General features: G+C 62.7%; 1 protein-coding gene across 2 annotated transcripts in view; it reads left to right on the plus strand.

Annotated features, from left to right (window-relative positions):
* Window positions 1-21976, plus strand: part of CELSR1 (cadherin EGF LAG seven-pass G-type receptor 1) — a 138575-nt gene extending 116599 nt beyond the window's left edge. Inside the window, exons 21-35 of one of the 2 annotated variants that reach the window (XM_086711984.1) lie at window positions 3582-3786; window positions 4783-4950; window positions 6582-6708; window positions 9208-9408; window positions 13808-13982; window positions 14480-14592; window positions 14910-14989; window positions 15610-15736; window positions 16349-16474; window positions 16902-16996; window positions 17289-17392; window positions 17646-17795; window positions 18262-18495; window positions 19013-19289; window positions 20060-21976. In XM_086711984.1, coding sequence (XP_086568110.1) covers window positions 3582-3786; window positions 4783-4950; window positions 6582-6708; window positions 9208-9408; window positions 13808-13982; window positions 14480-14592; window positions 14910-14989; window positions 15610-15736; window positions 16349-16474; window positions 16902-16996; window positions 17289-17392; window positions 17646-17795; window positions 18262-18495; window positions 19013-19289; window positions 20060-20084 — 2207 coding nt within the window. In that variant the 3' untranslated portion in view covers window positions 20085-21976. The remainder of the gene's footprint in view (window positions 1-3581; window positions 3787-4782; window positions 4951-6581; window positions 6709-9207; window positions 9409-13807; window positions 13983-14479; window positions 14593-14909; window positions 14990-15609; window positions 15737-16348; window positions 16475-16901; window positions 16997-17288; window positions 17393-17645; window positions 17796-18261; window positions 18496-19012; window positions 19290-20059) is intronic. The other variant, XM_086711985.1, reaches the window with a different exon arrangement.
* The last annotated feature ends 1882 nt before the right edge of the window (window positions 21977-23858 follow it).

Raw genomic sequence — 23858 nt, forward strand, 5'->3', positions numbered from 1 at the left:
TTACAGATACTTGGCTCATTCGCGACGGGATACACGAGAGAGTGCTTAGGTTGTGTGTGAGCTGTTCTACCCCGACGTACAGGGAAAAGCTGTCGGTAAAATCTTAGAATCCACCCGCCCCCCAAAAAGCAAGCCAATTCTTCAGTCCTGGCTTAGGGTTATTTACCAAAAGGCTTAAACATTTGGAATTTCCTTAAAGTATTTTTCACCGATGCACTCCAGATACGTCTCAAAATATAGGGGACTTGTGACATTCTGTAACGGCGAATTTAAAATCTGGAATGTTTTTGGTAAATTAGTTTTGTCAGTTCTGTGGTATTATTTATTATTCAAGTGCCAAATTTTTTTTATTATTGACTTTTTTTAAACGTGTATTTTTGAGAGACAGAAACAGAGCATGAGCGAGGGAGGGGCAGAGAGTGAGGGAGACACAGAATCGGAAGCGGGCTGCAGGCTCCTAGCTGTCAGCACAGAGCCCGACGCGGGGCTCAAACCCATAAACTGTGAGATCATGCCCTGAGCCGAAGTCGGATGCTTAACCACCTGAGCCACCCAGGTCCTCTGATGTAGGGTCCACCTTGACACTGACCCCACCTTTCAAATAATTTGGGACCCATTTGGGTTTCTAGCTCTCAGCAGTTTGTCCACAGCTGTCCTTGGAAGGGACGTGTACATATACCTGTGAACGTGGCGTCTTACCTTGCCCTAAAAAAGCAGGCTCTTTCTCTGACATCGTCAGTGTTTCTGCTTCTGGACTGACCCCTGGGTCATCCTCTCTCTGGGAGCCTGTGGCATCAGGAGTGGACACGCGGAGCCTAATTGGCTTTAGAAGGTCCCGTGAGAGAAGCTTCTGGCGCCTGCTGCCCTCCTGGCCTTGGGACAGCCGCCGGCTGATGCGCAGGTCCCCTCGGCCCCGCACGTGGTGTCTTATTCAACTCGTCGGTTAGCTACACCACCAGCCCGTAGTAAACTCTGCCAATTCTTCTGCTGATGACAAGACTCAGCCCCTGGCTCCTGTGACCTCCCTTGCCCTCCAGTTTCTGCAAACACCTGGCTCACCACGTGGCAGAGAAAAGTATCCTAAGCTCCTGTAGCCAAAAATGAGGGCGGGTCTCCCGGGGGGAGAGCTTACAGGAGGTGGAGGGGGTGCAGCCCAGCCCCCCAGCCCCTTGGTGTCCCACTGTCTGCTTCTGTCCCTCCTGGAAGACCGTCTTCCTCGCCTACAGGACGATGACTTAGATGGAGCCCTAGGGTTTGGCTCCGAGGCCTGGCCTCTGCCCACCTTTCACCCGCCGCCTCGGCCTTGCCAGCCTGACTCAGACACTGACCTTCCCACCTTGGCCCCAATCTTTCTTTGCCTTGACTGCCCCCTAGGCGGGCTTTTGTCCCAGCTCTGGACTCCGGGCCCCTCTTGTCCCCGTGCCATGACCCACCCTTGGCCCAGATGCCTTGCCCAAGGGGAGCCTCTGGGACCCACCTGCTAGCCGGCTGGTTAGTTAGAGATGCAGAGAGCCAGTCAAGTCGTAGGAGACTCTGAGGCTTTGGAGCCAGCCAGTCACGGAGGCCCAGAGCAGACACTGGGAAGGGGCGGGACGCTCCCAGGAGGCCACCGTGACCCGGGACGCTGTCCAGTGCACCCGGCGGCCTCTAGTGTGATGCAGTGCTCCCCAGAGGCAGCAGCCCTGCTGGAGGAGGAGGACAGAGCCCTGGCGAGCCTCTGCTGGCAGCCGGACCGTCTCCTGCTTCCGGAAGCAACTAGAAGAGAGGCGGCAGGCAGGACCAGGGGGAACTGAGTCAGCATGTTTATTTGGTGCCCACTCCATGGGGTCGTCCAGGAGTTAAGTCCTCGTGAATGTTCTTGCTGTGTGAAGATAGTCACATCCGTCCAGGTCAAGTCTGAGCCCTGGGAGGGCATCCGGCTCTCAGGTGGAGGCCCCAGGCAGGGTCACCCAGCCTGGGGGAGCGCCTGGCCCTCTCGCTCAGAGAACCCCGCAGCCGGCACTGCCCTCCCCCCCACCCAGAGGAGGAGCTGGGGGCGGCTCAGGTGGGTGACCAGTGTGCCACAGCAGGCAGAGTGGGTGGTAAGGCCCTGCAGCTGGCCCGGTGAGGAGGCCCGGCCTCGGCCTCCTGCGCTGACCTTCCGGAAAGCCACTCAGTGCACGCCTCGGAAAACAGTGACCTTCGAGACACTGGGAGCCTCCTGCCCTGCCCGACCCCAAAGCCAATGTCACTGAGCAGCCTGAATGGGACTAAACAGTGCTGCAAAGCAGTCAGTGACCCTGGGCGGGGTCAGGAGGTTGAAGGTGCCCTCTCAGAGGGCCAGACATCGGTCGGTCAGATGGCAGTCTGCCGGGATGAGTTACCTGTTCTGGGCTGGGGCCTTTCCGTGTGCAGCGTCCCCCTCCAGGGGTGGCAGGGATGAGACCCGCCCCCGCCGCACCTCGTGGCCCCTCCACGGGCTTGTCTCCCGGGGCTCTGCCCCTCCCGGAACCCCTGCCCTCAGGGCTTGGCCCTCCTGTCTCCCTGGAGCCCGTGCTCAAGACACGCTCAGCGCTGGGTGGTCTGGATGTCTGCAGGGGTGACGTCTGCACCAGATGCTGCCAGGGGCATTTTGTCAGTCATTGAGAACGTGGGCGAGTGTGGCCAGGTTCACAGAGCATCGGAGGGGAGTGTCCCTCTGCCGGTGGGACGGGCAGGGCCGATAGCCCCTCCTGTGACCCCGTGTGGACACTGGGACTGGGGAAGGTTTGGACCAGGGTCTCTGGCACCCGTGGTTCCATGCCGCAGGTGGTGGCAAGAAATTGTAAGCGTCTACGCCCCCATAATACGTGTGTTGACTTATTGACGTGGTCTGTACCTGACGTCTTGCATCCCTGGAGCACGTATGACCTAAAACATGCCCGTGAGTCACATGGGATAAAAGTGTGGGACGCAGACCCACACGAACGGCACCCTGTCCCGCCCGCGTGCTTGTGGGGCAGCCCTGGCAGAGACCCCTGCCCCCGGGGGAAGGGATCAGCCGTCAGCATGTGATACTTTGAAATATACGTAAAACGTACTGCCCTAAGCACCCTTGGGTGCAGAGTTCAAGCTGCGTTCTGTCCGTCCGCACTCGTGCAGCTGCCGTCACCCTGAGCCCTGGAACCTTCACCTTGTGTCTCCCCACGAGACACTGAGGCCCCGGCCCCCCGGAGCCCCCTTTGTACTGGCTGTGCATTTCCCGGTGCCCACGGACGAGGAATCGCGCAGTACTTGGCTTCTCCCTCCGAGCATCGTGTGGTCCGGGCTGGTCCACGTGGTGGCAGCTGGTGGTACTTTATTCCCCCGTGAGGCCGAAGCCTGTCCCACCGTGGGTACAGAGCACGTCTGGGACCGAGAGTGTTCCCTGCCTTGGCGCTTCAGGGCACGTGCCCGGAAGTGGGGTGGCGGGGTCACGTGGGGCTCCGTGGTAAACCTTTTGAGGAGCCACCTGCTGTCTTCCCCTGAAATCTCAGATTTCAGGCGGCGCTTGCTCGCGTAGGACGCGGTTTGTGGGGGACACAGGCGTCCGGCCCCCATCCTCACGATCTGCTTCGTTGCAGAGGGCCCCACGGTGAGGCCGGCCGGCCGGAAGGCCGCCCCGCAGACGGCGCCCCCGGGGCCCGGAACCGAGAGGGAGGCCCCGTTCAGGAGGCGCAAGAGGCACCCCGATGAGCCGGGCCGGTTCGCCGTCGCCCTGGTCATCATCTACCGGACCCTGGGGCAGCTCCTGCCCGAGCACTATGACCCTGACCGCCGCAGCCTCCGGTAAGGCTTTCCTAAGTTGCCACCCGGACGTCTGAGGACGTCACCCCGTGACCCTGGTGCAAGGCCGCAGACCGCTACCTGCGGTCTCCCGGGGATAAGGTTCTGGGTCTCCGGGCGGGGCTTTCCCTGGTGTTTCTGCTGGGAGCGCCCCCTGCCCAGCACACACCCCGCTCGTGCCTCGATGGACACCGTTGCTGCCCTGCACTCCGCAGCCCGGGGGACTGCTCCCCCCGCACCCCTGTGCCCCGGGCCGCCGGTGGCCCCCCTTCTGCCTGGAGAAACGAACGCCGCCCACGGGGGCTTCGTGGCCCCCCTCAGAGCTGGGCCGCCACCGAGGCTTTGCTTTCCAACCGTCGTGTCATTCTCCACACGTGTCCCTGGCTCCCCGGTGTTCATACTCCCCCTTCTTCGTGGCCGGATGAGATTCTGCCACGAGGTGTAATTATTCCGAGCTCCGGTCGTTTCCAGGGCTTCCACAAGGGCAGCGACACCCTCGCACACGCCCCTTCTTTCTCTTCATTTTAATTTATTTAAAAAAATTATTTTTAACGTTTATTTATTTTTGAGACAGAGAGACAGAGTGTGAGCAGGGGAGGGGCAGAGAGAGGGGGAGACACAGAATCGGAAGCAGGCTCCAGGCTCCGAGCCGTCAGCACAGAGCCCAACGCGGGGCCTGAACCCACAAACCGCGAGATCGTGACCTGAGCCGAAGTCGGTCGCTCAACTGAGCCACCCAGGCGCCCCATCTTTCTCTTCATTTTTAAATGTCCGAAGTCCGCCTCTGACCCAGATGTGCCGCCCACGTCCCCCGCATCTGCCCTGGCCGTCGCAGAGCTGCTGCCTGGCCCGGGCCCTTCTCCGGAGCAGCGGCTGAGGCTCCAGCTCTGCCCTCCTGGGAAGACGTCCGCCCCGTGTGACCCTGGGGCGTATCCTGGGGCACAGGGCTTAGACGAGTGTCTTCTGAGTGTCTAACCCTGCTTCTCCCCCCGCCCCCAGGTTGCCTAACCGGCCGGTCATTAACACACCGGTGGTGAGCGCCGTGGTTTACAGCGAGGGGGCCCCGCTCCCCAGCCCCCTGGAGAGGCCCGTCCTGGTGGAGCACACCCTGCTGGAGACCGAGGAGCGCACCAAGCCCGTCTGCGTGTTCTGGAACCACTCCATCACGTAAGGGTGACGCGAGGAGTCGGCAGCCACCCCCACCCCCAGAGTTCTGCGTTTATGGGGCGGGGGTCATTGCTACAGCCCCCAACACTGTTGGCAGAGTGTCTTACGGGGCAGGAGGCGCATCCTGGGGGTGTCAGAGTCCCCAACACAGTCCCACATATGCACGTGCACATCTGTGTGTGCACGGATGTACGCAGCTAGGATCACAGACAGGCACCCGTGTGCACCCATGCGCACAGATGCTCATAGACGTCCCCCGGGAAGGTCCACACAGAGACAGCGCCGTGCACCTGTTGGACTCCGCGATCCGGCAGCCAACGAGTGCCTGATCGCCTCCAGACGAGGCAGGGGCTCGTTCTAGACGCGCATACGAGGCAGGAGTCAGAGACCGGGCCCAGGGCCCCTTCCACGGACAGCAGAAAGTCCCAGATGTGTGTGTGTGGGTTGGGGGGGGCATCCTTTTAACAGCCATCGGTCCCCAACCTCACCTGCCCGCCCGTGAGATCAACCCAGCTGCCGCTGGGGCTGCTTTTACCCCTCGGAGGCCATACCCGCCCCCCCTCCTCCCCCCCGCCTCCATGCTTGAAACCAGGATGGAATTTTGTGCATCTGGGGGTTTGTTTCTGTGCCTCGTGGACATTCCCTAACGTCGTGGTTCACGTGGATGGAGAAGGTGTCCGCCAGGCAGGGCTCCAGCCGCGCTGTGCTGGGAGCTGGTCCCCAGGGAGAGCCCTGCAAGGGGCTCCCCCTGGGCCACGGGCTCGGCTGCACAGAGACCTCGTGTCTCCTTGATTTCCCAAATTCTGGTTAATGAGCAGCCAGCATCGTGTCTGGAGTATAATAGACACTTGGCTCACAAAAGAGAGAAAGAAGGACCCGCTTTCACCGCGAGGGAAGCGTGAAGGTCTGTTTGGCATGTGTTAGGCACGGCAGTCTCTCATGGTCGCCTGATTGAATCTCAGCAATTAGCCATAGCTCTAATTACACTCTGGCTGCTTTCTGTGGTACCTATCACCCCCAGATCTTAGCGCTCTTGACAAACTTGTATTAGCCTTCACATCCCATTTCACAGGTGAGTAAACTAAGGATCAGAGAACTTACTTGATTTTCCCAGAGTCAGGGAGGGCAGGGCGCTCTCTGAGCCTGAGACACGCCTGTAGCAGCCCGTAGTCATCTGGGGTTTCCCATCAGTAAAACGGGGGTAATAATCGGCCCCTGCTTCTGGGCGCTGCTGTAAGACGTTGTGCAATCTGCAGATGAGAGCATAAAACGAACGTGAGACACTATTTCGTAAACCACCTAGACTCAAAAGAAGACAGAAGTACAAAGCGGCCATTGTAACCACTATTATTTCTGACAAAAGGGGCGTCCGGTGACCTCAGACGTCCCCATTTAAGTTTTACTGCGAGATGATGCATAAACCACGAACTTCAGAGGGTAGAGGCACTCCCCCGCCACGAGAGGGAAGGGAGAGTGTCCACGCGGTCCCAAGGGCTGCTGTCCTCCTAGAGGGTGACCGTGGCTTCTGTCTCGGGCGACGTGAGGATGCCGCGCAGGCTCCCACGGGGGCAGCTGGGCCTCGGAGACCCCCTGGAGGAAGCAGCCGTCTCACGCCTGCCTTTCCTCTGCAGCATCGGCGGGACCGGAGGGTGGTCGGCCAAGGGCTGCGAGCTTCTGTCCCGGAACCGGACCCACGTCGTCTGCCAGTGCAGTCACACCACCAGCTTTGCCGTGCTCATGGATGTCTCCAGACGAGAGGTGGGCGTGGCCCCCACGGGCTGCCCTGCCCACCTGGCGAGTGTGTCCAGGGATGAATCCCTTTGCACAGCTAGCCTCCCCCCAGACCTGCCCCCTCAACGAGTCCTATCTTCCCTCCCGGGCATCTCCAACAAACCCAGTCCACGGTTAAAACCTGTGTTTGGGGGGGGCTGGCCAGAGTCTGCCAGGATTTCCAGAACAAAACTCCTTGGAAAGAGTTTTCAAAGAGCCCGGCTGTAAATTAAAACCCACGGTGGGAGACCCTGAGCCTCAGACTGAAGAAGGCCCTAGAATATACCCTTACTTCAAAGCAGGATTCTCCATGTTTTTCTACCCCACTTTATTTTACTTTATTTTTAATGTTTATTTTTGAGAGAGAGAAGGTGGGGAGGGAGAGAGCGCACATGTGAGCAGGGGAGAGGGGCAGAGAGAGGGGGCACAGAATCCGAAGCAGGCTCCAGGCTCCGAGCCGTCAGCACAGAGCCCGGCGAGGGTCTCGAACCTGCAAACTGCGAGATCGTGACCTGAGCCGAAGTCAGACACTTAACCGACTGAGCCACCCAGGCGCCCCTATAAAGTTTTTTGTTTTTTTTTTTTTTTAATTTTTTTTTTCAACGTATATTTATTTTTGGGACAGAGAGAGACAGAGCATGAACGGGGGAGGGGCAGAGAGAGAGGGAGACACAGAATCGGAAAGAGGCTCCAGGCTCTGAGCCATCAGCCCAGAGCCTGACGCGGGGCTCGAACTCACGGACCGCGAGATTGTGACCTGGCTGAAGTCGGACGCCCAACCGACTGCGCCACCCAGGCGCCCCTATAAAGTTTTTTTTAATGGATGTTTATTTTTGAGAGAGACAGAGCACAAGCAGGGGAGGGGCAGAGAGAGAGGGAGACACAGAATCGGAAGCAGGCTCCAGGCTCCGAGCCGTCAGCACAGAGCCTGATGAGGGGCTCGAACCCGCGAACTGTGAGATCGTGGCCTGAACTGAAGTCAGACACTTACCCGCCTGAGCCACCCAGGCGCCCCTGTTTCTACCCCGCTTTAAATTTTAAGGGAAGAAAGAGCCGGCTGGCCGGAACAAAGCGAGTGTCTCCCGTTAGCACGAGACACGCGTGCTGGCCCCGGAGACTCAAAGGAGGGGGCTCTGTCAGGAGCCACGGAGGCCGGCTGATGTTTAACCTCCTCGCATTTTCCACGGCCTGGGAATGCAAGCCGGCCTCTGCCAGCCTGAGGGTGGATGGGGTAAATAGAGCAGCGGGCCCCCCAGCAGGCATGGCAGCGAGGTCAGCCTGGGCCCGGACGTGTGTAGACGTTGGGTGTCTCGGAGCCAGAAGGGAGGTCTCACCTGTCACCTTTGTTTCAGACCTGGGATGTGTCCTGGGAGGCCAGGCCGTTGTCCCTCCCGAGGGCCCTCTGGTGTGCAGGGGACCAAATTTGTGTCCCACTGTTGGGAGGGTAACAGCCGTGAGTTGCTGCTGATGGCGGCCAGGGTGACAAGAGGGGAGGGTGTGCCCCCAAGCCTTCCCCTGACCGTGGAGCTGCTCTGAGCAGGTGGCCCTTAGGAGCAGGGAGCCCTGGGTTCTGACCTGGAGGGGGTGTGTTATTAGTGGCCCTTGTCCACCTAGGGGCGGGACGGGGGGGACCTCCCCGAGCCAGGAAGCTGGGCACTGCCGGGAGCAGACTAACAGGTGGGGAAAGCCGAAGTTCGGGGACATGAAGTCAAACGGGAATAGGACTCCCCGCTCCCTGCCCCGGTGCCTCAGGGCCAGAGCCCTCTCGACAGCCGGGCGCAGCCTCCGGGCCTCCCCAGTGCTGCACCTGCACGGGCCGCAGAAGGAGAGAGCCCTGAGCCCTCAGCGCCCCGGTCCCAACCCTGTCCCGGCTCCCAGCCTTACCCTGGGTGGCCCGGCTCGCAATTCTGTTCGAGTCGTGAGTTCAGAACGCTTTCCGGAAGTTACTGGAGAGCCGAAGCTGGTCGTTTCCCGAGTGCCAAGACTCCGCCCGGGCACCGGGCCCTGGACAAACGGCCCGTTTTGCAGAAGCACAGGAGACAGTTGCAGTCCGTGCCGCTGGGGCACATCTGCCTGCTGCGTAAAGTGAGGGTCTGTCTGGAAGAAGTCCCTCTCGGCTCAGAATTTGGGGCAGGCGGGCTCCGCACCTCCTGGAGAGTCGGATTTACGTGCGAGGGTTTCTGTTTCATCTGCGCTCGTGGTTCTTATGATGACAAAACACACACAACACAGGTGCACTGCCTTAGCCACGTTTAAGTGGACCGTCCGTTCACCGAGCTGTGCCCCCACCTCCCCGTCCCCTGTTGCCTCCCACCCCCCAGCGATTCATTTGGCTTTTGTCCTCAGTTCTTCGCCAGCCTGGGAACCACGTCACGGCCGCGTTGGTTCCTGTCCGTGATAGTCGCTACGTTAATGAGCCTTTACTGTCCAAAACCTCCATCAGAGCGAGGCCCTTACGTTCTCCTGCCTCGCCCCACCTGCCCGCAGCACGGGGAGGTCCTGCCCCTGAAGATCGTCACCTACGCTGCCGTGTCCTTGTCCCTGACCGCCCTGCTGGTGGCCTTCGTCCTCCTCACGCTGGTGCGGACTCTGCGCTCCAACCTGCACGGCATTCACAGGAACCTCATCGGGGCCTTGTTCTTCTCCCAGCTGGTCTTCGTGATCGGGATCACCCAGACCGGAAACCCGGTGAGGCCCCTCTGCCCCCTCTCCTTGCGGGTCCCACCCTTCTCCGAGGCCGGGGCACGTAACTCGCGAAGGAGCGAGGGGAAGTGGCCGCAGCGCAGACGCTGAGTGGGTTGGCCTGGAGGGAGGAGGGAGAGTGGGAGGTGAGCTGAGGCTAGCGGGGGCCCAGGGCTGGTGGGCCTTCTGTAGGATGCGAGAGAGCTTAGCCCCCCGACATGTCGGGGTGGAGGGAGGGACGGGCTGCCGGCCTCGGCAAGGTCCCCGGGGGCTGGGGTGGGGATCAGCCGACGGGACAGGTAGTGGGGAGAAGCACAGGGAATCTTGGAGGTTCGTGGCTTAGGCAGCGCCTGGCTGGGGGCAAAGCAGTTTCCCGTTTCTACAAAGGGGACTTGTAGAGCGCCAGGGTCACAGCACAGCATGCCCACGGGGGGCACGGGTGGAGGTGTAGGCTGTGTGCCCAGGCTCTACACACACGCCTGGGCTTACTGGATCCCCCCGGGGCCCCGGGAGTTGGGGGCATCCCTTCTCACAGGTGAGGAGCCAGGACCCGAGAGCTTGAGGGACGGTCGGAGGCACAGGGCACGCCCTGTGCGTGTTCCCTTGTGTGTCCGTCACAAAGTGGGGACCCTGATAGCCCTGGGGAGACGCGAGGCCAGCTGAGCACCACACGTGCAGATGCAGCGAGGGCGGGAAGTGCACAGGTTATTCTCGCCTGACCCCGATCTCTGCCAGGGCGAGCCGCGAGCCCTCACTCTCTCTCACTGGGCCCTTCCGAGGGCACCGTCACCAATTGTTGGTGACATGGGGGCCGCTTCTTCATTCCCCTTGCAGCAGGGACCTAGCGATTGTCACTCTGTCACACCCACCAGAGACCCGGATCCCACAGGCCCTCCCGTCCCTGCCCGTGGAGCCCACCTTCCCGACATGGACGCAAATCGCAGCTCATGAGTTTCACGTGCCCAAATGGTGCCATGGTGGCAGGTGGGGGGCTGGGCCCAGTTAGGGAAGGGCTGACCATGGCGGTGGGAGGGGTCCAGGGTGAGTGGGGACGGGTTGGGTGTCGACCGGAGCCCTAGGGGCCACGCCAGGCATTGTGCTGTGGAGAGCCATGACCGGGGCTGCATGGCAGGAAGGTGACCGGAGGGCAGAGTCACAGCCAGGGTGGGGTTGTTTGTCCTGCGTCCATGGGATGGAGGCCTAGCACCAGGACAGCAGGCACGGGGTGGACGGTGGGCGTCGGGGCCAAGTGCACAGAGAGACCGGAGGGAAGGTGCCTTAGGTCTCCAGAAGGGGGACAAGGAGGGGAGGATGCCACCAAATGAGAGGGACACTCGGTGGCTGGCCACGCCGCTGGGGGCCGGGGAGAGTGTGGAGAGGTGCGTGGGGAGGCGTCCCCGCCCGTGACAAAGAAATGTATGCGAATGGGCCAGCCCTAGCGGAGGAAGAAGGCGTGTATAAAAAGACATAGAATGTTCTAGCCCACTGGTCAGAATGTTCTAGCCCACTTGCATGCCTGGGCTCCTCCTCCTCCTTGTTGAGACCCCCTCAGGCGGCCCGACCTCCTCAGGAGGAAGGGGGGAGGTCGAGGCAGGGTGTCACAGGCAGACAGCCTTGAAGGCCTCAGGGACTTCGCGGCGGTGACTCATGTAGCAGCGGGCCCGGCAGAGGACAGACCGCAAGCATTTGCCAGCCTGCCCTCCAGGGTGCCCCTTGGACTGGTGGGAGGGGGGCCCTCCCCCAGGGTGGTGCCGGGCAGAGGTTTCTGGGCATCCGGCCGGGCAGGTGCGCCTCTGCCCCAGCGCAGGTCCTTATCGGCGCATCAGACAGGTGAAGGCTCTGGGTGGGAAGCCACATGACTCATTTCAAGCCCTTCAAGCGTGCCCTTGAGTGGTCTCAGCAGCGGGGAACGTGGAGTCGGCCGAGCCGCACCTTGCAGCTAAGTAGCACATGTGAAACGCAGGGAGGCCGCCCGCTTATTTCGAGCACTGACTCATCCCCCTGCCTGGAATGAGCTTTCAGCCAGCGGCGCACTGGGGAGCCGGGAGGGCAGGAGTGCCGGCCGCACATAACTAGGGGCCTGGCTCGGCGCCTGGGTTTTATGGGGTTTCTGCAAACTCGCAGGCCCATCTCTGGGCGAGGTGTTTCGTCTCCCGGATCACTGGCAGGTTAAAATGATTTATTGTGCATTAGCATTTTGTCTGTGTTCTGTTTCTGCAGAAGGTAGTACGTTTAGTGCAGAAGTCTGTGCGTGTAGAGCCCCATTAAATTGTGAAATGTATTTCTAACAATTTTTTTTTTCAAAAGGTGGTTTTTGTGGGTTTACTTTTCACATTATTTAAGGCAACACGCCAGCCCACCTCATTGTCCTTCCTTTTCTGAGCCAACTGTGCTCTGCGTATGGGGCACGCTGGGGCTGTTTGGTGTGGGGTTCCCCTGCCCCGGGCTCACCCTTGGCATCCCGACGGGCTCACCCTTGGCATCCCGACGGCCCTGCCCATCGCTAAGGGCAGACTCTCCCGTATCCTGACTCTTGAGTCAGGCAAAGGGCAGGATGTCCACTCATAATCTAAGATGCTGTGTTTCCTTCTTTGTCCTGTGTTTGACGAATGTAAATGCTAAAATCGTTTCCTCCCACGTCTCCGGGGTTCAGAAGAACCTGGTCTGTGGAGGTTGACGTGGCAACGGGCGTCACTTATGTGCCCAGCCGGTTCGTGCTCTGGTGAGCTCCCCACGGGGAACACCGAGCTGGCACCTGAGCCGAGCAGCCTTCAGTGTGGGTCAGGGTGGTGGCCCTGTGTCTCCTACTCCTGTGTCTGTTGGGTGGGGTGGGGGTGGGGTCTCCCTGGGACCCCTGGGAACCTGGGAGCTTGTGCTGATGGGGCAGCAGCCAGGATTGGACAGAATGTCTCGGGAATGGGGCCGACTGTGGCCTGGGGGAGGGTTAGTCGTAGCCCTGTAGCCTGGAGTCGGGCCAGGAGGGGCACTGCTGGGTGTGGGTGGGGCCAAGAGTGGGTGGGCCCAAGAGGGGCGGAAAGGAGGGCCCCGGGGACCTGGATGTGGGTGGGGCCAGGAGTGGGGTGGTCGTGGGGGGCGGGGGCTGGGTGTGGGTGGGGCCAAGAAGGGCGGCAGTGGATGGGGCCTGGGTGTGGGTGGGGCCGCGGGGGGTGGGACCAAGGGGGTGGGTGGGGCCTGGATGTGGGTGAGGCAAGGAGTGGGATGCGGCCAAGAGGGGTGGGGTCCTGGGTGTGGGTGGGGCCAGGAGGGCCAGGCCTGGGTGTGGGTGGGGTCAGGAAGAGCAGGGCCTGGGTGTGGGTGGGGCCAAGAGGGGCAAGGGCTGGGTGGGGGGGGCCAAGAGGGCGGAGCCTGGGGCTTTCTCTTCTCGCCCCTTTCACAGTTACCCTCTCCGTAGCGCCTGACCAGCTTCTTAGGACCTGGCGGGGCACCTGCCCACATCTCGCAGCCAGCCGGCCTCGGGACCCCTGGCCAGTTCAGCCCCTCCCTGTGAGGCTGCTCTGGACCAAGGCACAGGGCTGTTCGAGGTCCCTCCTAGAGCACCTCGCACTGCGCTTTAACTGGTGGCCTCAGAGACTTGACTCCCTGTGACCAGTGTCCCCAGCCCTTCCCCGATACTGCTTTCTTCCCATTTGAAGGGACACGGGGCTGGCTCACCAAGGCCTGGAGAGGCCGGGATGCTGACCCTCAGCTGCCCTGTGGAAGTTGGTTTTCTCTTCCCACTGGTGTGGGGGGGGGGGGGGTAGCCCTGCCCAGCTGAGGACTGAAACAGAGCAAATACTCTCGTCTCTGTTCTTTTTGGGAGGCAGGAAGTATATGGCTCCGTGAACTCAGTGCAGGCAGGATGAACTTTTTATCTGACAGGTCACGAAGCGTGGGGCCTCCCCCTCCCTCTGACCACACCTGCTGGACCCTGGAGACCCACACAAGGGTCCAGGGCGGTGGGTGACGGCCAGCATCACGGCCTGAACCGCTGCCTCTGTGCTTCTTGAACTTTAAAGCCAGTGTCACGAACATGCAAGTTTCCAGCTTCAAATGGAAACCCTAGAGGCTCTGCCTACCGTTCGCCCCCTGGCTGGATCGCTCCAGGCACCGATCTGGGTTGAGGAGTGGGTCCCCCGAGGCCCCCAGCAGCCTCACTTCCTGTCCTCTGTTCCACGGTGGGAGCCTGAGGCGCTGTGACTGTTCGTGCCCAGCCATTCCGGGTGAACCAAATAGAAAAACCAACTCACTCGGCTTCCCTTCTCAGACCTCCATACCCTCACGTTTGCAAAGTGGTGTGATTTGGTCACTAGCCCCCCCGCCCTGTGCCCCTTTGGCCCTCGGCCCCAGGCGCGGCAGGCGCGGGCTCCCGCGGGGCTGGCACTGAGCCGCACTCCCTTCCGCACAGTTCCTGTGCACGGTGATCGCCATCGTCCTGCACTACGTCTACATGAGTACCTTCGCCTGGACCTTTGTGGAGAGCCTGCACGTGTACCACATGCTGACCGAGGTGCGCAACATCGACGCCGGGCCCATGAGGTTCTACTACGTCGTGGGCTGGGGCATCCCGGCCATCATCACAGGTGAGGACTCGAGCAGCGGCCCGGCTGGGGTGTCCTGGACAGGGCACCCGCCACCGTTTGGGGAATCCGCGTGGCGCTGCCGACACAGGTGCCCGTGTCAGGTGAGCCCATGCCCCCGGGCCCAGGCGGACGAGCCCTCTGGCCTTCTCTGCCTTTGGTACCCAGCTCGACTGGCCCCCAGTGGAGGAGCCTCTGCCCTTGGGTCTGCACACACGAGTGTGAGCCTTCGGCGCCCGCTGCGGGGGTGGGCTCCCTGGGAGCTGAGGCGGGTCCGTTCGGGCTTCCGTCTGTGGCCGCTGACACACAAAAACTCCACGTCCGCCCGCTGTGTGCACGGCTGGGTGTGGATGTGTGGTCTCTATGTAGCATGTACGTATGTGTGTGTGGTCTGTACGTGGAGTGTGTGTGCAGGGCTGGGCATGCCCGTCCCGTGACCACGCGCCCCCCGGGAGGGTCCTCTCCCGCGTGTGGCCCTCACCCCCTCCCCTGCTGTCCAGGACTCGCGGTGGGCCTGGACCCCCAGGGCTATGGAAACCCCGACTTCTGCTGGCTGTCCCTTCGAGACACCCTCATCTGGAGCTTTGCCGGGCCCATCGGAACGGTTATAATTGTGAGTCCGGGAGTTCCGCAGAGCCCCCGGGACGTGGGAAGTGGGGTGCACGGGCTGGAGGCGGTTTTGGGGGCCAGCGGCTCCTCAGAGTGGCCTGTTGGGCGGGAAGGCCTGATCTCACGGCGACGAGGCCTTGCCCTTAGGCCTGTGGATTCCGGGTTTCCTTCCACGTCCAGGTCCACGGTGAGGCCGCCCATTCCAGCCTCTCCTCGAGATGCAGGCACAGACCCTCCAAAGCGTTTGGTCTTTGGAGATCTGTTGAAGTGATACCCACGGGCTGGCCTGCTGACTTTGGTGTTTTTGGAACTTTTTTTTAGGTCAACACAGTCATTTTTGTCCTGTCTGCAAAGGTGGCCTGCCAGAGAAAGCACCGTTATTACGAAAGGAAAGGAGCCGTGTAAGTGGGCGCCCACGCTGACCCCTGGGGCAGGTCAGCACACCCAGCAGAGCCCCCGGAAAGCGCCCGTCACCCAGCGGCCAGGCCCTCGGCCACTCCCCAGCTTGGCCACCACTGGGGTGGCCTCGTGGGTGGGTGGGCAGGGCAAAGTGGGGAGAGGCCAGGGGCGCTGGGGCGCATTGTGGAGGAGAGGGAGGGGGCCCGGGGAGAGGGGCGCGGGGATCCCGGAGATGTTGGGGCGGAGGACCCGCGGCGTTTGGTGGTCGAGACGCTGAGGGCTGAGGGAGGAGGGGCAAGCGATGAGGCTTGGGCTCTGTCCCCCTCACCCGGGTCATGTTAACAGATGGGGATGGAAAGGGGTGGGGGGAGGTGCCGAGGTGCAGGGCAGGACGCAGCAGAGTGGGGTCAGGCAGGGCGCGGTGGGGGGTGCTCTGGAACTTTCTGGGTCGGTGACGACGGTGATGTTGCGCCCCGCAGGAGCGGAGAGGTGGCAGGAGCGGAGAGGTGGCGGGTGCTTTAAAATGGTTTTGGGAAGGAAGGGAGGGAGGGGTGGACCAACGGGCGCACCCCTGTGGAGGGGAGGGCGGGGCCGAGAGTCACTCCCGCCCCTCCCCCCGCAGCTCCCTGCTGCGCACCGCCTTCCTCCTGCTGCTGCTCACCAGCGCCACCTGGCTGCTGGGGCTGCTGGCCGTGAACAGCGACGCGCTGGCCTTCCACTACCTGTTCGCCGTCTTCAGCTGCTTGCAGGTGGGCGGCCGTCAGGGGGAGCCGGCCGGCCCTGGTGAGGCCACGGGTCACTTGTGCTCCCTCCCGTCTGAAACGCCCGGAGGGCGTCCCCGGGGACATCCTTGACCCAGCGTCCAGGCCGTGTCCTCGCTCTCAGGACACACGGGGCCACAGCAGGGCGGTGTGCCAGGGGTTACGGTGAGGCCTCCCCGCACACGGTCCCGCCCCCCAAGGAAGCTGCTGTGGCCAGCCCAGCTCTGCCCACGGGTTCCTCAGGGACCCCCCCCAGGGCACCGTCCTTAGCCCAGCCAGTGTGGGGGCTCATTCTCCCTCCTCAGGTTAGATAGCTCCCACTTGTGTCCCTAGGGAGGGTGTTGGCCATTTAAGTTCACACCGAGGGCTTTCCAGTAAGCTGACTGAGGATGTCACACTGGGGACACGGGTGGCCTGGCATGGGGGGGCCTTCCTGGCCCTTGGCTGCCCTGCCCTGCTCCCCGGAGCAGGCAGAAGCCCTGGGGAGGGGCGGCGCCCTGTGTGTTCCCGGGCAGGTGGGTAGGCAGTATGGCGGCCACAGGACCCTGGCTGCTTGCCCGAGGGCCAGTCCCTGCCCTGACCGGCCGCCCCTCCCTCCAGGGTCTCTTCGTCCTCCTGTTCCACTGCGTGCTCAACAGGGAGGTCCGGAAGCACCTGAAGGGAGTCCTCGCCGGGAAGAAGCTGCACCCGGATGACTCGGCCACCACGAGGGCCACCCTACTGACGGTAGGCGGTCCCCAGGGACCCTGCGTGGGGCCGGGGGTCCTTGTGGGTGTCCAGACCAAGCGTTAGACACAGCTGCATGATCTCGGAGTCCCTCTCAGAGGGGGCATCACAGAACCCCCTTGGAGAGTGGCACCAAGCCTGACGCCATCCCTCATGTCCTGGGGAGAGAGCACAGGGTCTCTAGATGGGGTCTGTCACAGTCACAGCCCCACTTTTCAAGGTCTCAGAGGACAGGGTGGGACCCCAACGAGAAGCCGTTGCTGTGGGAAGGAAGCCACTCCCTGACCACCGTGGGGGACTGGGGATGTGCTCTGTGCCCAGCAGGGGCACAGTCAGGGTGCTGGCACTGGGGCTTGCCATGGGGACAGAGCCATCCTCTGTACCCCGGTAGCCTCTGCTCTGCCAGTGACCATGTCCCCTCCCCCAGCGCTCCCTCAACTGCAACCACACCTACAGCGAGGAGCCCAACATGTTCCGCACGGCCCTGGGCGAATCCACAGCCTCGCTGGACAGCACCATCAGGTCAGGCTGGAGCTAGGCGTCCTCGCTCGTCTCGGGGGGGGGGGGGGGGGTGGGGTGGGGCAACTCTTGGGGCAAATGCAGGCTGCCAGGCCAGCTGGAAAGGCCCCGGCCAGGGTGCTCTGCTGTTGTAGTTGATGAGTTTCTCCGTGTGTTCTCGGGGTCTCTCATGGCAGAGAACCTTCCAGAGCCCCACTGGGCCATCTTGGCACATGCCGAAGGTGCTCAGTGATGTTGGGTGGCCATGTCGTGCCCCTGAGTGATGGTGCTGAGCCCACCCTCTTATGCTCTCTAGGGACGAAGGGGGCCAGAAGCTCAGCGTGTCCTCTGGGCCAGCGCGGGGTGGCCATGGGGAGCCAGATTCGTCCTTTGTCCCCAGGAGCACCAAGAAGCCCCACGGTAGGTGTCCCCTGGAAGCTGGTCCCCCATCAACCTGGGCATCTCCCTCCCAGGTGGCCATGGGTGACAGCTTCTTGCTGGCTCTTGTCTGGCCCACGGGCCTCACGGTCACTGGACGTGCAGCTTCGAAGAGTCTGCGGCCGCGTCGCATTCGGAGGGTCAGCGGGGAGACGATTTCTCCCCAGTGCCCGGGGCCCAGCTGGCCCCATTCTGCCCTTGGCCTGAGCCTCTGTCCCTCCCGTCCACCCTGCAGGCCACGATTCAGACTCGGATAGCGAGCTGTCCCTAGATGAGCAAAGCAGCTCTTACGCCTCCTCACGCTCATCGGACAGCGAGGACGATGGGGTGGAGGCCGAGGACAAGTGGAATTCGGCTCGGGGCCCTGTCCACAGCACCCCCAAAGGTGAGCCAGCAGGGCTTAGCGAGCTGGGGGCCGGGGCTTCCCAGGATGCAGCAGCCTGGGAGGGCAGCGGGGGCAGGGGGGCGGGGTGCTGGCCGGGGGAGGGCCCTGTCCTCAACATCTGCAGAGCAGAGGCAGGGAAGTCTGGGGGGGGGTGGGGTTCTCTCTGGGGACCCCCACTGCAAGGACTGCACAAGCTGGCCCCCACCGTGCTGCAGGTGCTGGTGTGAGGCTCCAGAGTGTTGGGGTGCCACGGGGGGACTGCAGCCTGGGCCCCCACTGTCAGGACCTTCGCTCCCTGAGCCCCTGGAGGGCGCGCCCCTGTCAGGCCTGCGGCTCCGGGAGGACCGGGCCACTTAGGATGCAGGCTCCCCACGGAGGGACACCGGGGAAACTTCTAGGGGGTGTATGTAGCTGCAAGCCAAGCAGGGACCCTCCCCGCTTGGTGATGGTCCCTCCTGTGCCCCAGCGGACAATGCAGCCAACCACATCCCCGCCGGCTGGCCCAACGAGAGCCTGGCTGGGAGCGACAGTGAGGAGCCTGGTGACAAGCCGCGCCTGAAGGTGGAGACCAAGGTCAGCGTGGAACTGCACCTGGATGAGCAGGGCAACCACTGCAGCGAGTGCCCCCCAGACCAGGAGAGCGGGGCCCCGCCGAGGCCTGCGGGAGTGCCCCCCAACCCGCCCCCTGAGCAGAGAAAAGGTACCTCAGAAGCGGAGAGGGCCCCGTTGTCCCCAGGAAGCCTCTCCTAGCAAAGGGGGCGGGGCGGGGCGGGGGGGGGGGGGGGGGGCGGGATAGGGACGAGGACCGGACAGAAGGGGTATCATCTGGGAGGGGGCGGGGTCCTGGGGGTGGGATGCAGGCTAGGACCAGGACAAGGGGGCTGGGGGGGGCGGTGCAGGGAGGGCGGGGGCGGGGGCTGGGTGCAAGTGGGGAGGGGCAGAGGGCACGTGGGGGCGGGGCAGAGTGTAGAGGGGCGGGGTGCAGGTGGGGCAGGGGCGGGGCAGGGGCGGGGCAGGCTGCAGGTGGAGCTCGGGCAGGGTCCTGGGTCCTGGCCGGCGTGGGGGCTGCGCAGAGGCGGCCATTGGGCCCCGCCGCCTGGCGCTGAGACCCGAGGAGAGAAGGGCAGGGGCTGAGGGGTGCGCGGGTGGGTCCGCAGGGACCAGTCCTCCCGGAATCCCCGCATCCGGCAGCGTCAGCCTGAGCGTGACCTTCTCAGTCTCCGCACCAACAGGCATCTTGAAAAACAAAGTCACTTACCCGCCGCCGCTGACCGAGAAGAGCCTGAAGTCCCGGCTCCGGGAGAAGCTGGCCGAGTGCGAGCAGAGCCCCGCGCCATCGCGTTCGTCCTCCCTGGGCTCGAGCGACGGGGCCCGCGCCCCCGACGGCGCCATCACCGTCAAGAGCCCGCGCCGGGAGCCGGGGCGGGAGCACCTCAACGGGGTGGCCATGAACGTGCGGGCCGGGAGCGCCCAGGCCGCCGGCTCCGACTCCGAGTGAGTAGCCTGGGCCTCGGCTGCGGGGCTGCAGGGCTGCAGGGCTGCAGGAGCAGCCCCCAGCCAGCCTTCCCTCTGTCCCGTGTCGCGGGACAGGTGTCCAGTCCAGAGAGGAGCGATGCTCAGGGGCCCAGGGGCTGCGCCGGGGTACCGGGGAGGGGAGGGCCCTCTGCGGGGGTCAGGACAAGTCGGCCCCAAAGGAAGCGGACTTCTGACCTGGTGGAGGGGGCGGGGGCTGGCTGCCGACATTGAGGCCCTGTGGGGGCCACAGTGGCCAAAGCCCCCAGGGCCTGCCCAGCCCTGAACTTCCAGGACTTCAGACCGTGCCGGACCAAGCACTTTGTAAGGATCTTGTCCAGCTCGTTACTGCCCTGTTTTGTGGTCGAGGACGCCAAGGCTCTGGGGCGCCCCTCCGCAGAGGCGAGGAGCTGGGATCTTGGCCTCTTCCCATAGCTGCTCCCTCCCACAGACTCCCAAGGGAGGAGCAAAGACCGGGAGCCAGGTCCTCTAGAATGGCTCTCTTAAAACAGAGTTCGGTTGCTAACCTTGACACCCCACGCTCCGCGGCGAGGCTGGCTGTGTGGATGCTCAGACGGGCCTGGCCCTCCGGGCAGCTCAACCCGCCCCCTCTCCTGCCTAGCGCAGCTGTGTCCACATAGGAGCTTGCCCTCCTCGGAGCCCCCGGGCATCCCCTGTCCCCTGACTGGGGATTTCTGCTTCCTGCCCCCTGTGGGACCTCGGCCCACCTGCTGACTTCTTCCCACGTACAGAGGCAGCAACGAAACCTCAATCTGAACCATCAGGAAAGCGGGACACGAGCCCAGCGCCTCCGTCCAGGCCCCTGTGCTGCGTCAAGACACCCTTGGACCTTGGAGCCCAAGGGACCATGGCCTTTCCAGGGAAGCAGGCCCTGGCGGTGGGGGTCCCTGTGGCAGCAGCCCCCTGGCTGGTGTGATGGACGGTCTGGACACAAAGCTCTGGGCTGCCCCCAGGGGCTCGGGGCTCAGGGCCCAGCTGAACCCTGACAAGTGCCAAAGGCCACAGGCACAAGGAGGCGTGGACTCCCGGAGGCTGGCACAGCTTGATCCAGACCCAAAGCCGAAGCCGTGCGCCCGCGAGCCAGGAGAGGGCCCAGGCAAGAGCTGGCCTCGAGGGAGAGGAGCTGCCTGGCCTGGCTGGCTCTTTGCAAAGACACCCCTCGTCTTAAAGCAAAGGACTTTGCTTCGTTGAAAAGGTGTAGATGCTTCTGTATATTTGTATGGAACTCTGAGAAGGCGAAAGCCTGTGTATATTTTGCATTTGTACAGATTGATACTGAGAGATCTGCAGAACGACCGCTATTTTTTTTACACAAGGGAGATTGTACGGTTGTACTTGAATCTGGCACGCATCGATGCAGCTGGTGTCCCAGCCGATCGGAGGTGGGAAGTGCGTCGGGAGTGAGGTTGTCTTTAAACAGAGGCTCCTGCTGCTGCTTTCGGCCAGTACACAAGGACTGTGGGCATTACACGCAGCTGCCTGAATTCACACACGTTTGCTTTCGAGACGTTTGCCATCAGCTCCCAGCTGCCTCGACGGTGGTGGATCCGAGACAGAGGCAGGGTGGGACTCCTGCAGGTGCCCCACGGCTGCCCCCCACCCCCGGTGCCCACACCGGGCCCGCTCTGGGCCCTGCAGGCCTCCCTGGCCCCCTTCCCAGGCCATGTGGTCCTGCAGGTGGGGACTTCTGTTCCGCTGCTCCTGTCCCCAGTGGGACCTCGGTGTTCACACGTTCCCGATTCAGACGGAGGTGTGAGGTCTTCCAGGAGGCCACGTTCCTTCCTGCCAATTCTCCAGCTCTTTTAGACTCTGAGGATCTGCGGGAGGGCTGGGGCCCCACCCCCGAGTCCGACCAATTGCTTCATTTTGCTTCAAATGGCCAATTGTGCACAGGGACAAAGCCGCAGCCACACTTGTCAATGGTTACCAGGCTGTTTTTTGGAAGCTCATACCGAGGATCGGCTGGGGCCGTCCCACTGTGGGCAGTTGGCACAGTGCGGCCCAAGGGCTGTGGAACTGGGCCCAGAATCACTCAGACACGTTTCATTCGTTTTCTTTGTTCTTTGAATCAGGCGCCCAAATAAATTACTAGCACAGCTGCTTCCAAATACGAGAAACCGTAAGATATGCTAACATCAGGTGACTTCCACGGCGCAGTATTCTGACGGAAAGGAGGGCGCTGCTCGCGACACCAGGGACCGCGTACGTGAGACCAGTCTAAGGCCACGCACTTCACACCCAAGGGAAACAGCCCCCACGGTCCATAGGCTGGAATGAATGATGTGCCTTAACAGGTGAGTGGCCTTTTGAAGACGGAAAATGATAGCATCAGTAAGTGTTTACCACCGACGAGACGCTTCCTACGTAAAGGACGTTTTGACATTCGCGAGTCTGAACACCCACCTTCACACCATCACGGCCTCTTCTGCGACTCGGGCCCTTTCAGGTGGTTTTTGATTTGATCAGAATTGTTACCAAAAACCAATGGTCAAGTTTTATTAAGACAGGAAAAACTGTAAACCTATTTTTGTGACTTAAGACTTTATAAGAGATGAGACACTGGAGATTTTTTTAACAAATGTCTATTTATTGTTCAGAACACTGGAATCGCAACAAGAGTCTGCAATAAATTAAGATTTTTGAACATGTGCTTCTGCCGTGCTCATCTCCCCCCTCCCCACTGCCCTGCCCCCCTTCCTGACGCAGCTGTGGAAGGGACCTTGGACAGGATGCCGAGGACAAGCCAGGGGAATGGTGGGGGAGAGGAGCTGTACTAGAACTTTCTGTCCATTCTCCTGATAGAACTCTGGACAAGCTGGCCCTACTTGGGTGTGCAAAGGCACCAGCCCGGGGCCTTTCCCTCAGGATCCGTGCACGTGGTGGGGGTGACGGGCCCGGCAGTGAGGCGCCCACTTGGGAAAGAGGCACAGGGGGGGAACACGTGTCCTGCTTCTCAGCCCCCACCCCTCTGGTCTGCCAGGGTCTTCTGAAGGTCACCTGGGGGGTACAGCCCTAGAGCCTGCTGACCCCCAGGTGTGCGGACAGGGCAGTGGGAGGGGCCAGAGTCCCAGCTCAGGAGCTTGGCCCGATGGCGCCCCCTGGCCGACAGCTGCCGCTGAATCTCTGAGGCGACACAAAGTGGCCTTCCACAGAGGGCCGGTGGCCTCAAGGGCACAGGGAGGGCGGGCAGAGCCCAGCAGGGGGAGGAAAGCACTGCCAGCTGGAAGGCTGCCATGCGCCTCAGGTGAGGCCTGGGTGGCCCGAGCGGCAGCGGCGGGTTTGCGCCCGTCCCCCACCTTCCTCCACCGGCGGCCGGCAGGCTGCAGATCTGGCCCCGGGCTGATGAGACGGGCAGCGCCTCCCTGCGGCCTGGGCCCAGGGCGCTTCCTCCCTCCTGCCGTTTCCAAGGGTCGCCTTGCACAGAGCAGGGTGGGCCGGTGGGGCCTTCCCAGAGCGGCCACAGCTTACAGCTGGGCTCATGGGCAAGAGGCCCAGCCAGCAGGGCAGTGAATCAGGGGACACGTGGGCCCGGGCAGGCTCCGTGCTGTCCCCTGAGCAGGCAGAACAAGGGAGGGGTTCCGGTTCCGGCCTCCCCGCCACCGCACACCGCACCGCACACCCAGCGGCGGTCCGCCTTCTGGCCGAGGCCGAAGCCCCACCTCTCGGGACGCACTCCTTTACCTGGATCACGGGATGGGTCCCAGACACCCCGGGGAAGGCCCACTCCCCTCTTTCAGCCTCGGGAGCCTCCTGCTGGAGGGGAACCTGGGGGATGGGCCCGGAGCTAAGGGTGGGGAGAGGGCAGACTGAGGCGGGGGCAGGTCTGAGGAGGCGGGACAGTGGGGTTTCAGCTCTTTGGACGGCATCGCTTCCCTCATCAGGTGGTGTGGAGGGAAAACTGCTCTGGGCACAGCCCCAGCACCCCGACCATCACCGAGGGGGACCACTGTGGTCCTGCCTCTGGGAAAAGGGGCTGGCACCTCGCTCCCAGCCCCACTCAGCGGCCTGGTCTTAAAGCCCCCCAACACTGCGTCACACTAAGCCAGCCACAGGGCCCAGCGCACTCCGTGCCCTTTGCCCAGGCTGGCAGGGACATGGGGTCAGGCCAGAGGCCGGCCTCCCTGCAGGCTGCAGCCCCCACACCGAGGCTGAGGCAGGCGCCGAGCGGGGTGCCTGGCCCAGGCCTCCCTTCCCGGCTACACGGGACGGCGGACCCTCTGCTCTGAAGCACAGTCGTCCTGACGCACACGGAGAACCGAGGGCAGCGGGACCCCGTCCAGACACAGGTCTCAGTCGTCCGCCCCCACTCCTGACCAGCTACACCTGACTTCCTAAATCCAACGGCCTGCCTCCTTCTCCAGGCCTACAACCCACCTGATCTATTCGCTCCCACCCATACCTCAGAGACCAGAGGGATTTTCTGCTCAAAACCACCTAGGCCTCCCTCCCGTTCAGAAGGAAGCCCACTTCTCACGGTAGTCCTCTGGGGCCTGTGATCTGCCTCAGGGGGAGGGGGTTCACACCCCTGGG

This window comes from Puma concolor, chromosome B4, assembly GCF_028749965.1.
Source record: "Puma concolor isolate L17-30 chromosome B4, mPumCon1.1.hap2, whole genome shotgun sequence".
Taxonomy (NCBI): Eukaryota; Metazoa; Chordata; class Mammalia; order Carnivora; family Felidae; genus Puma; species Puma concolor.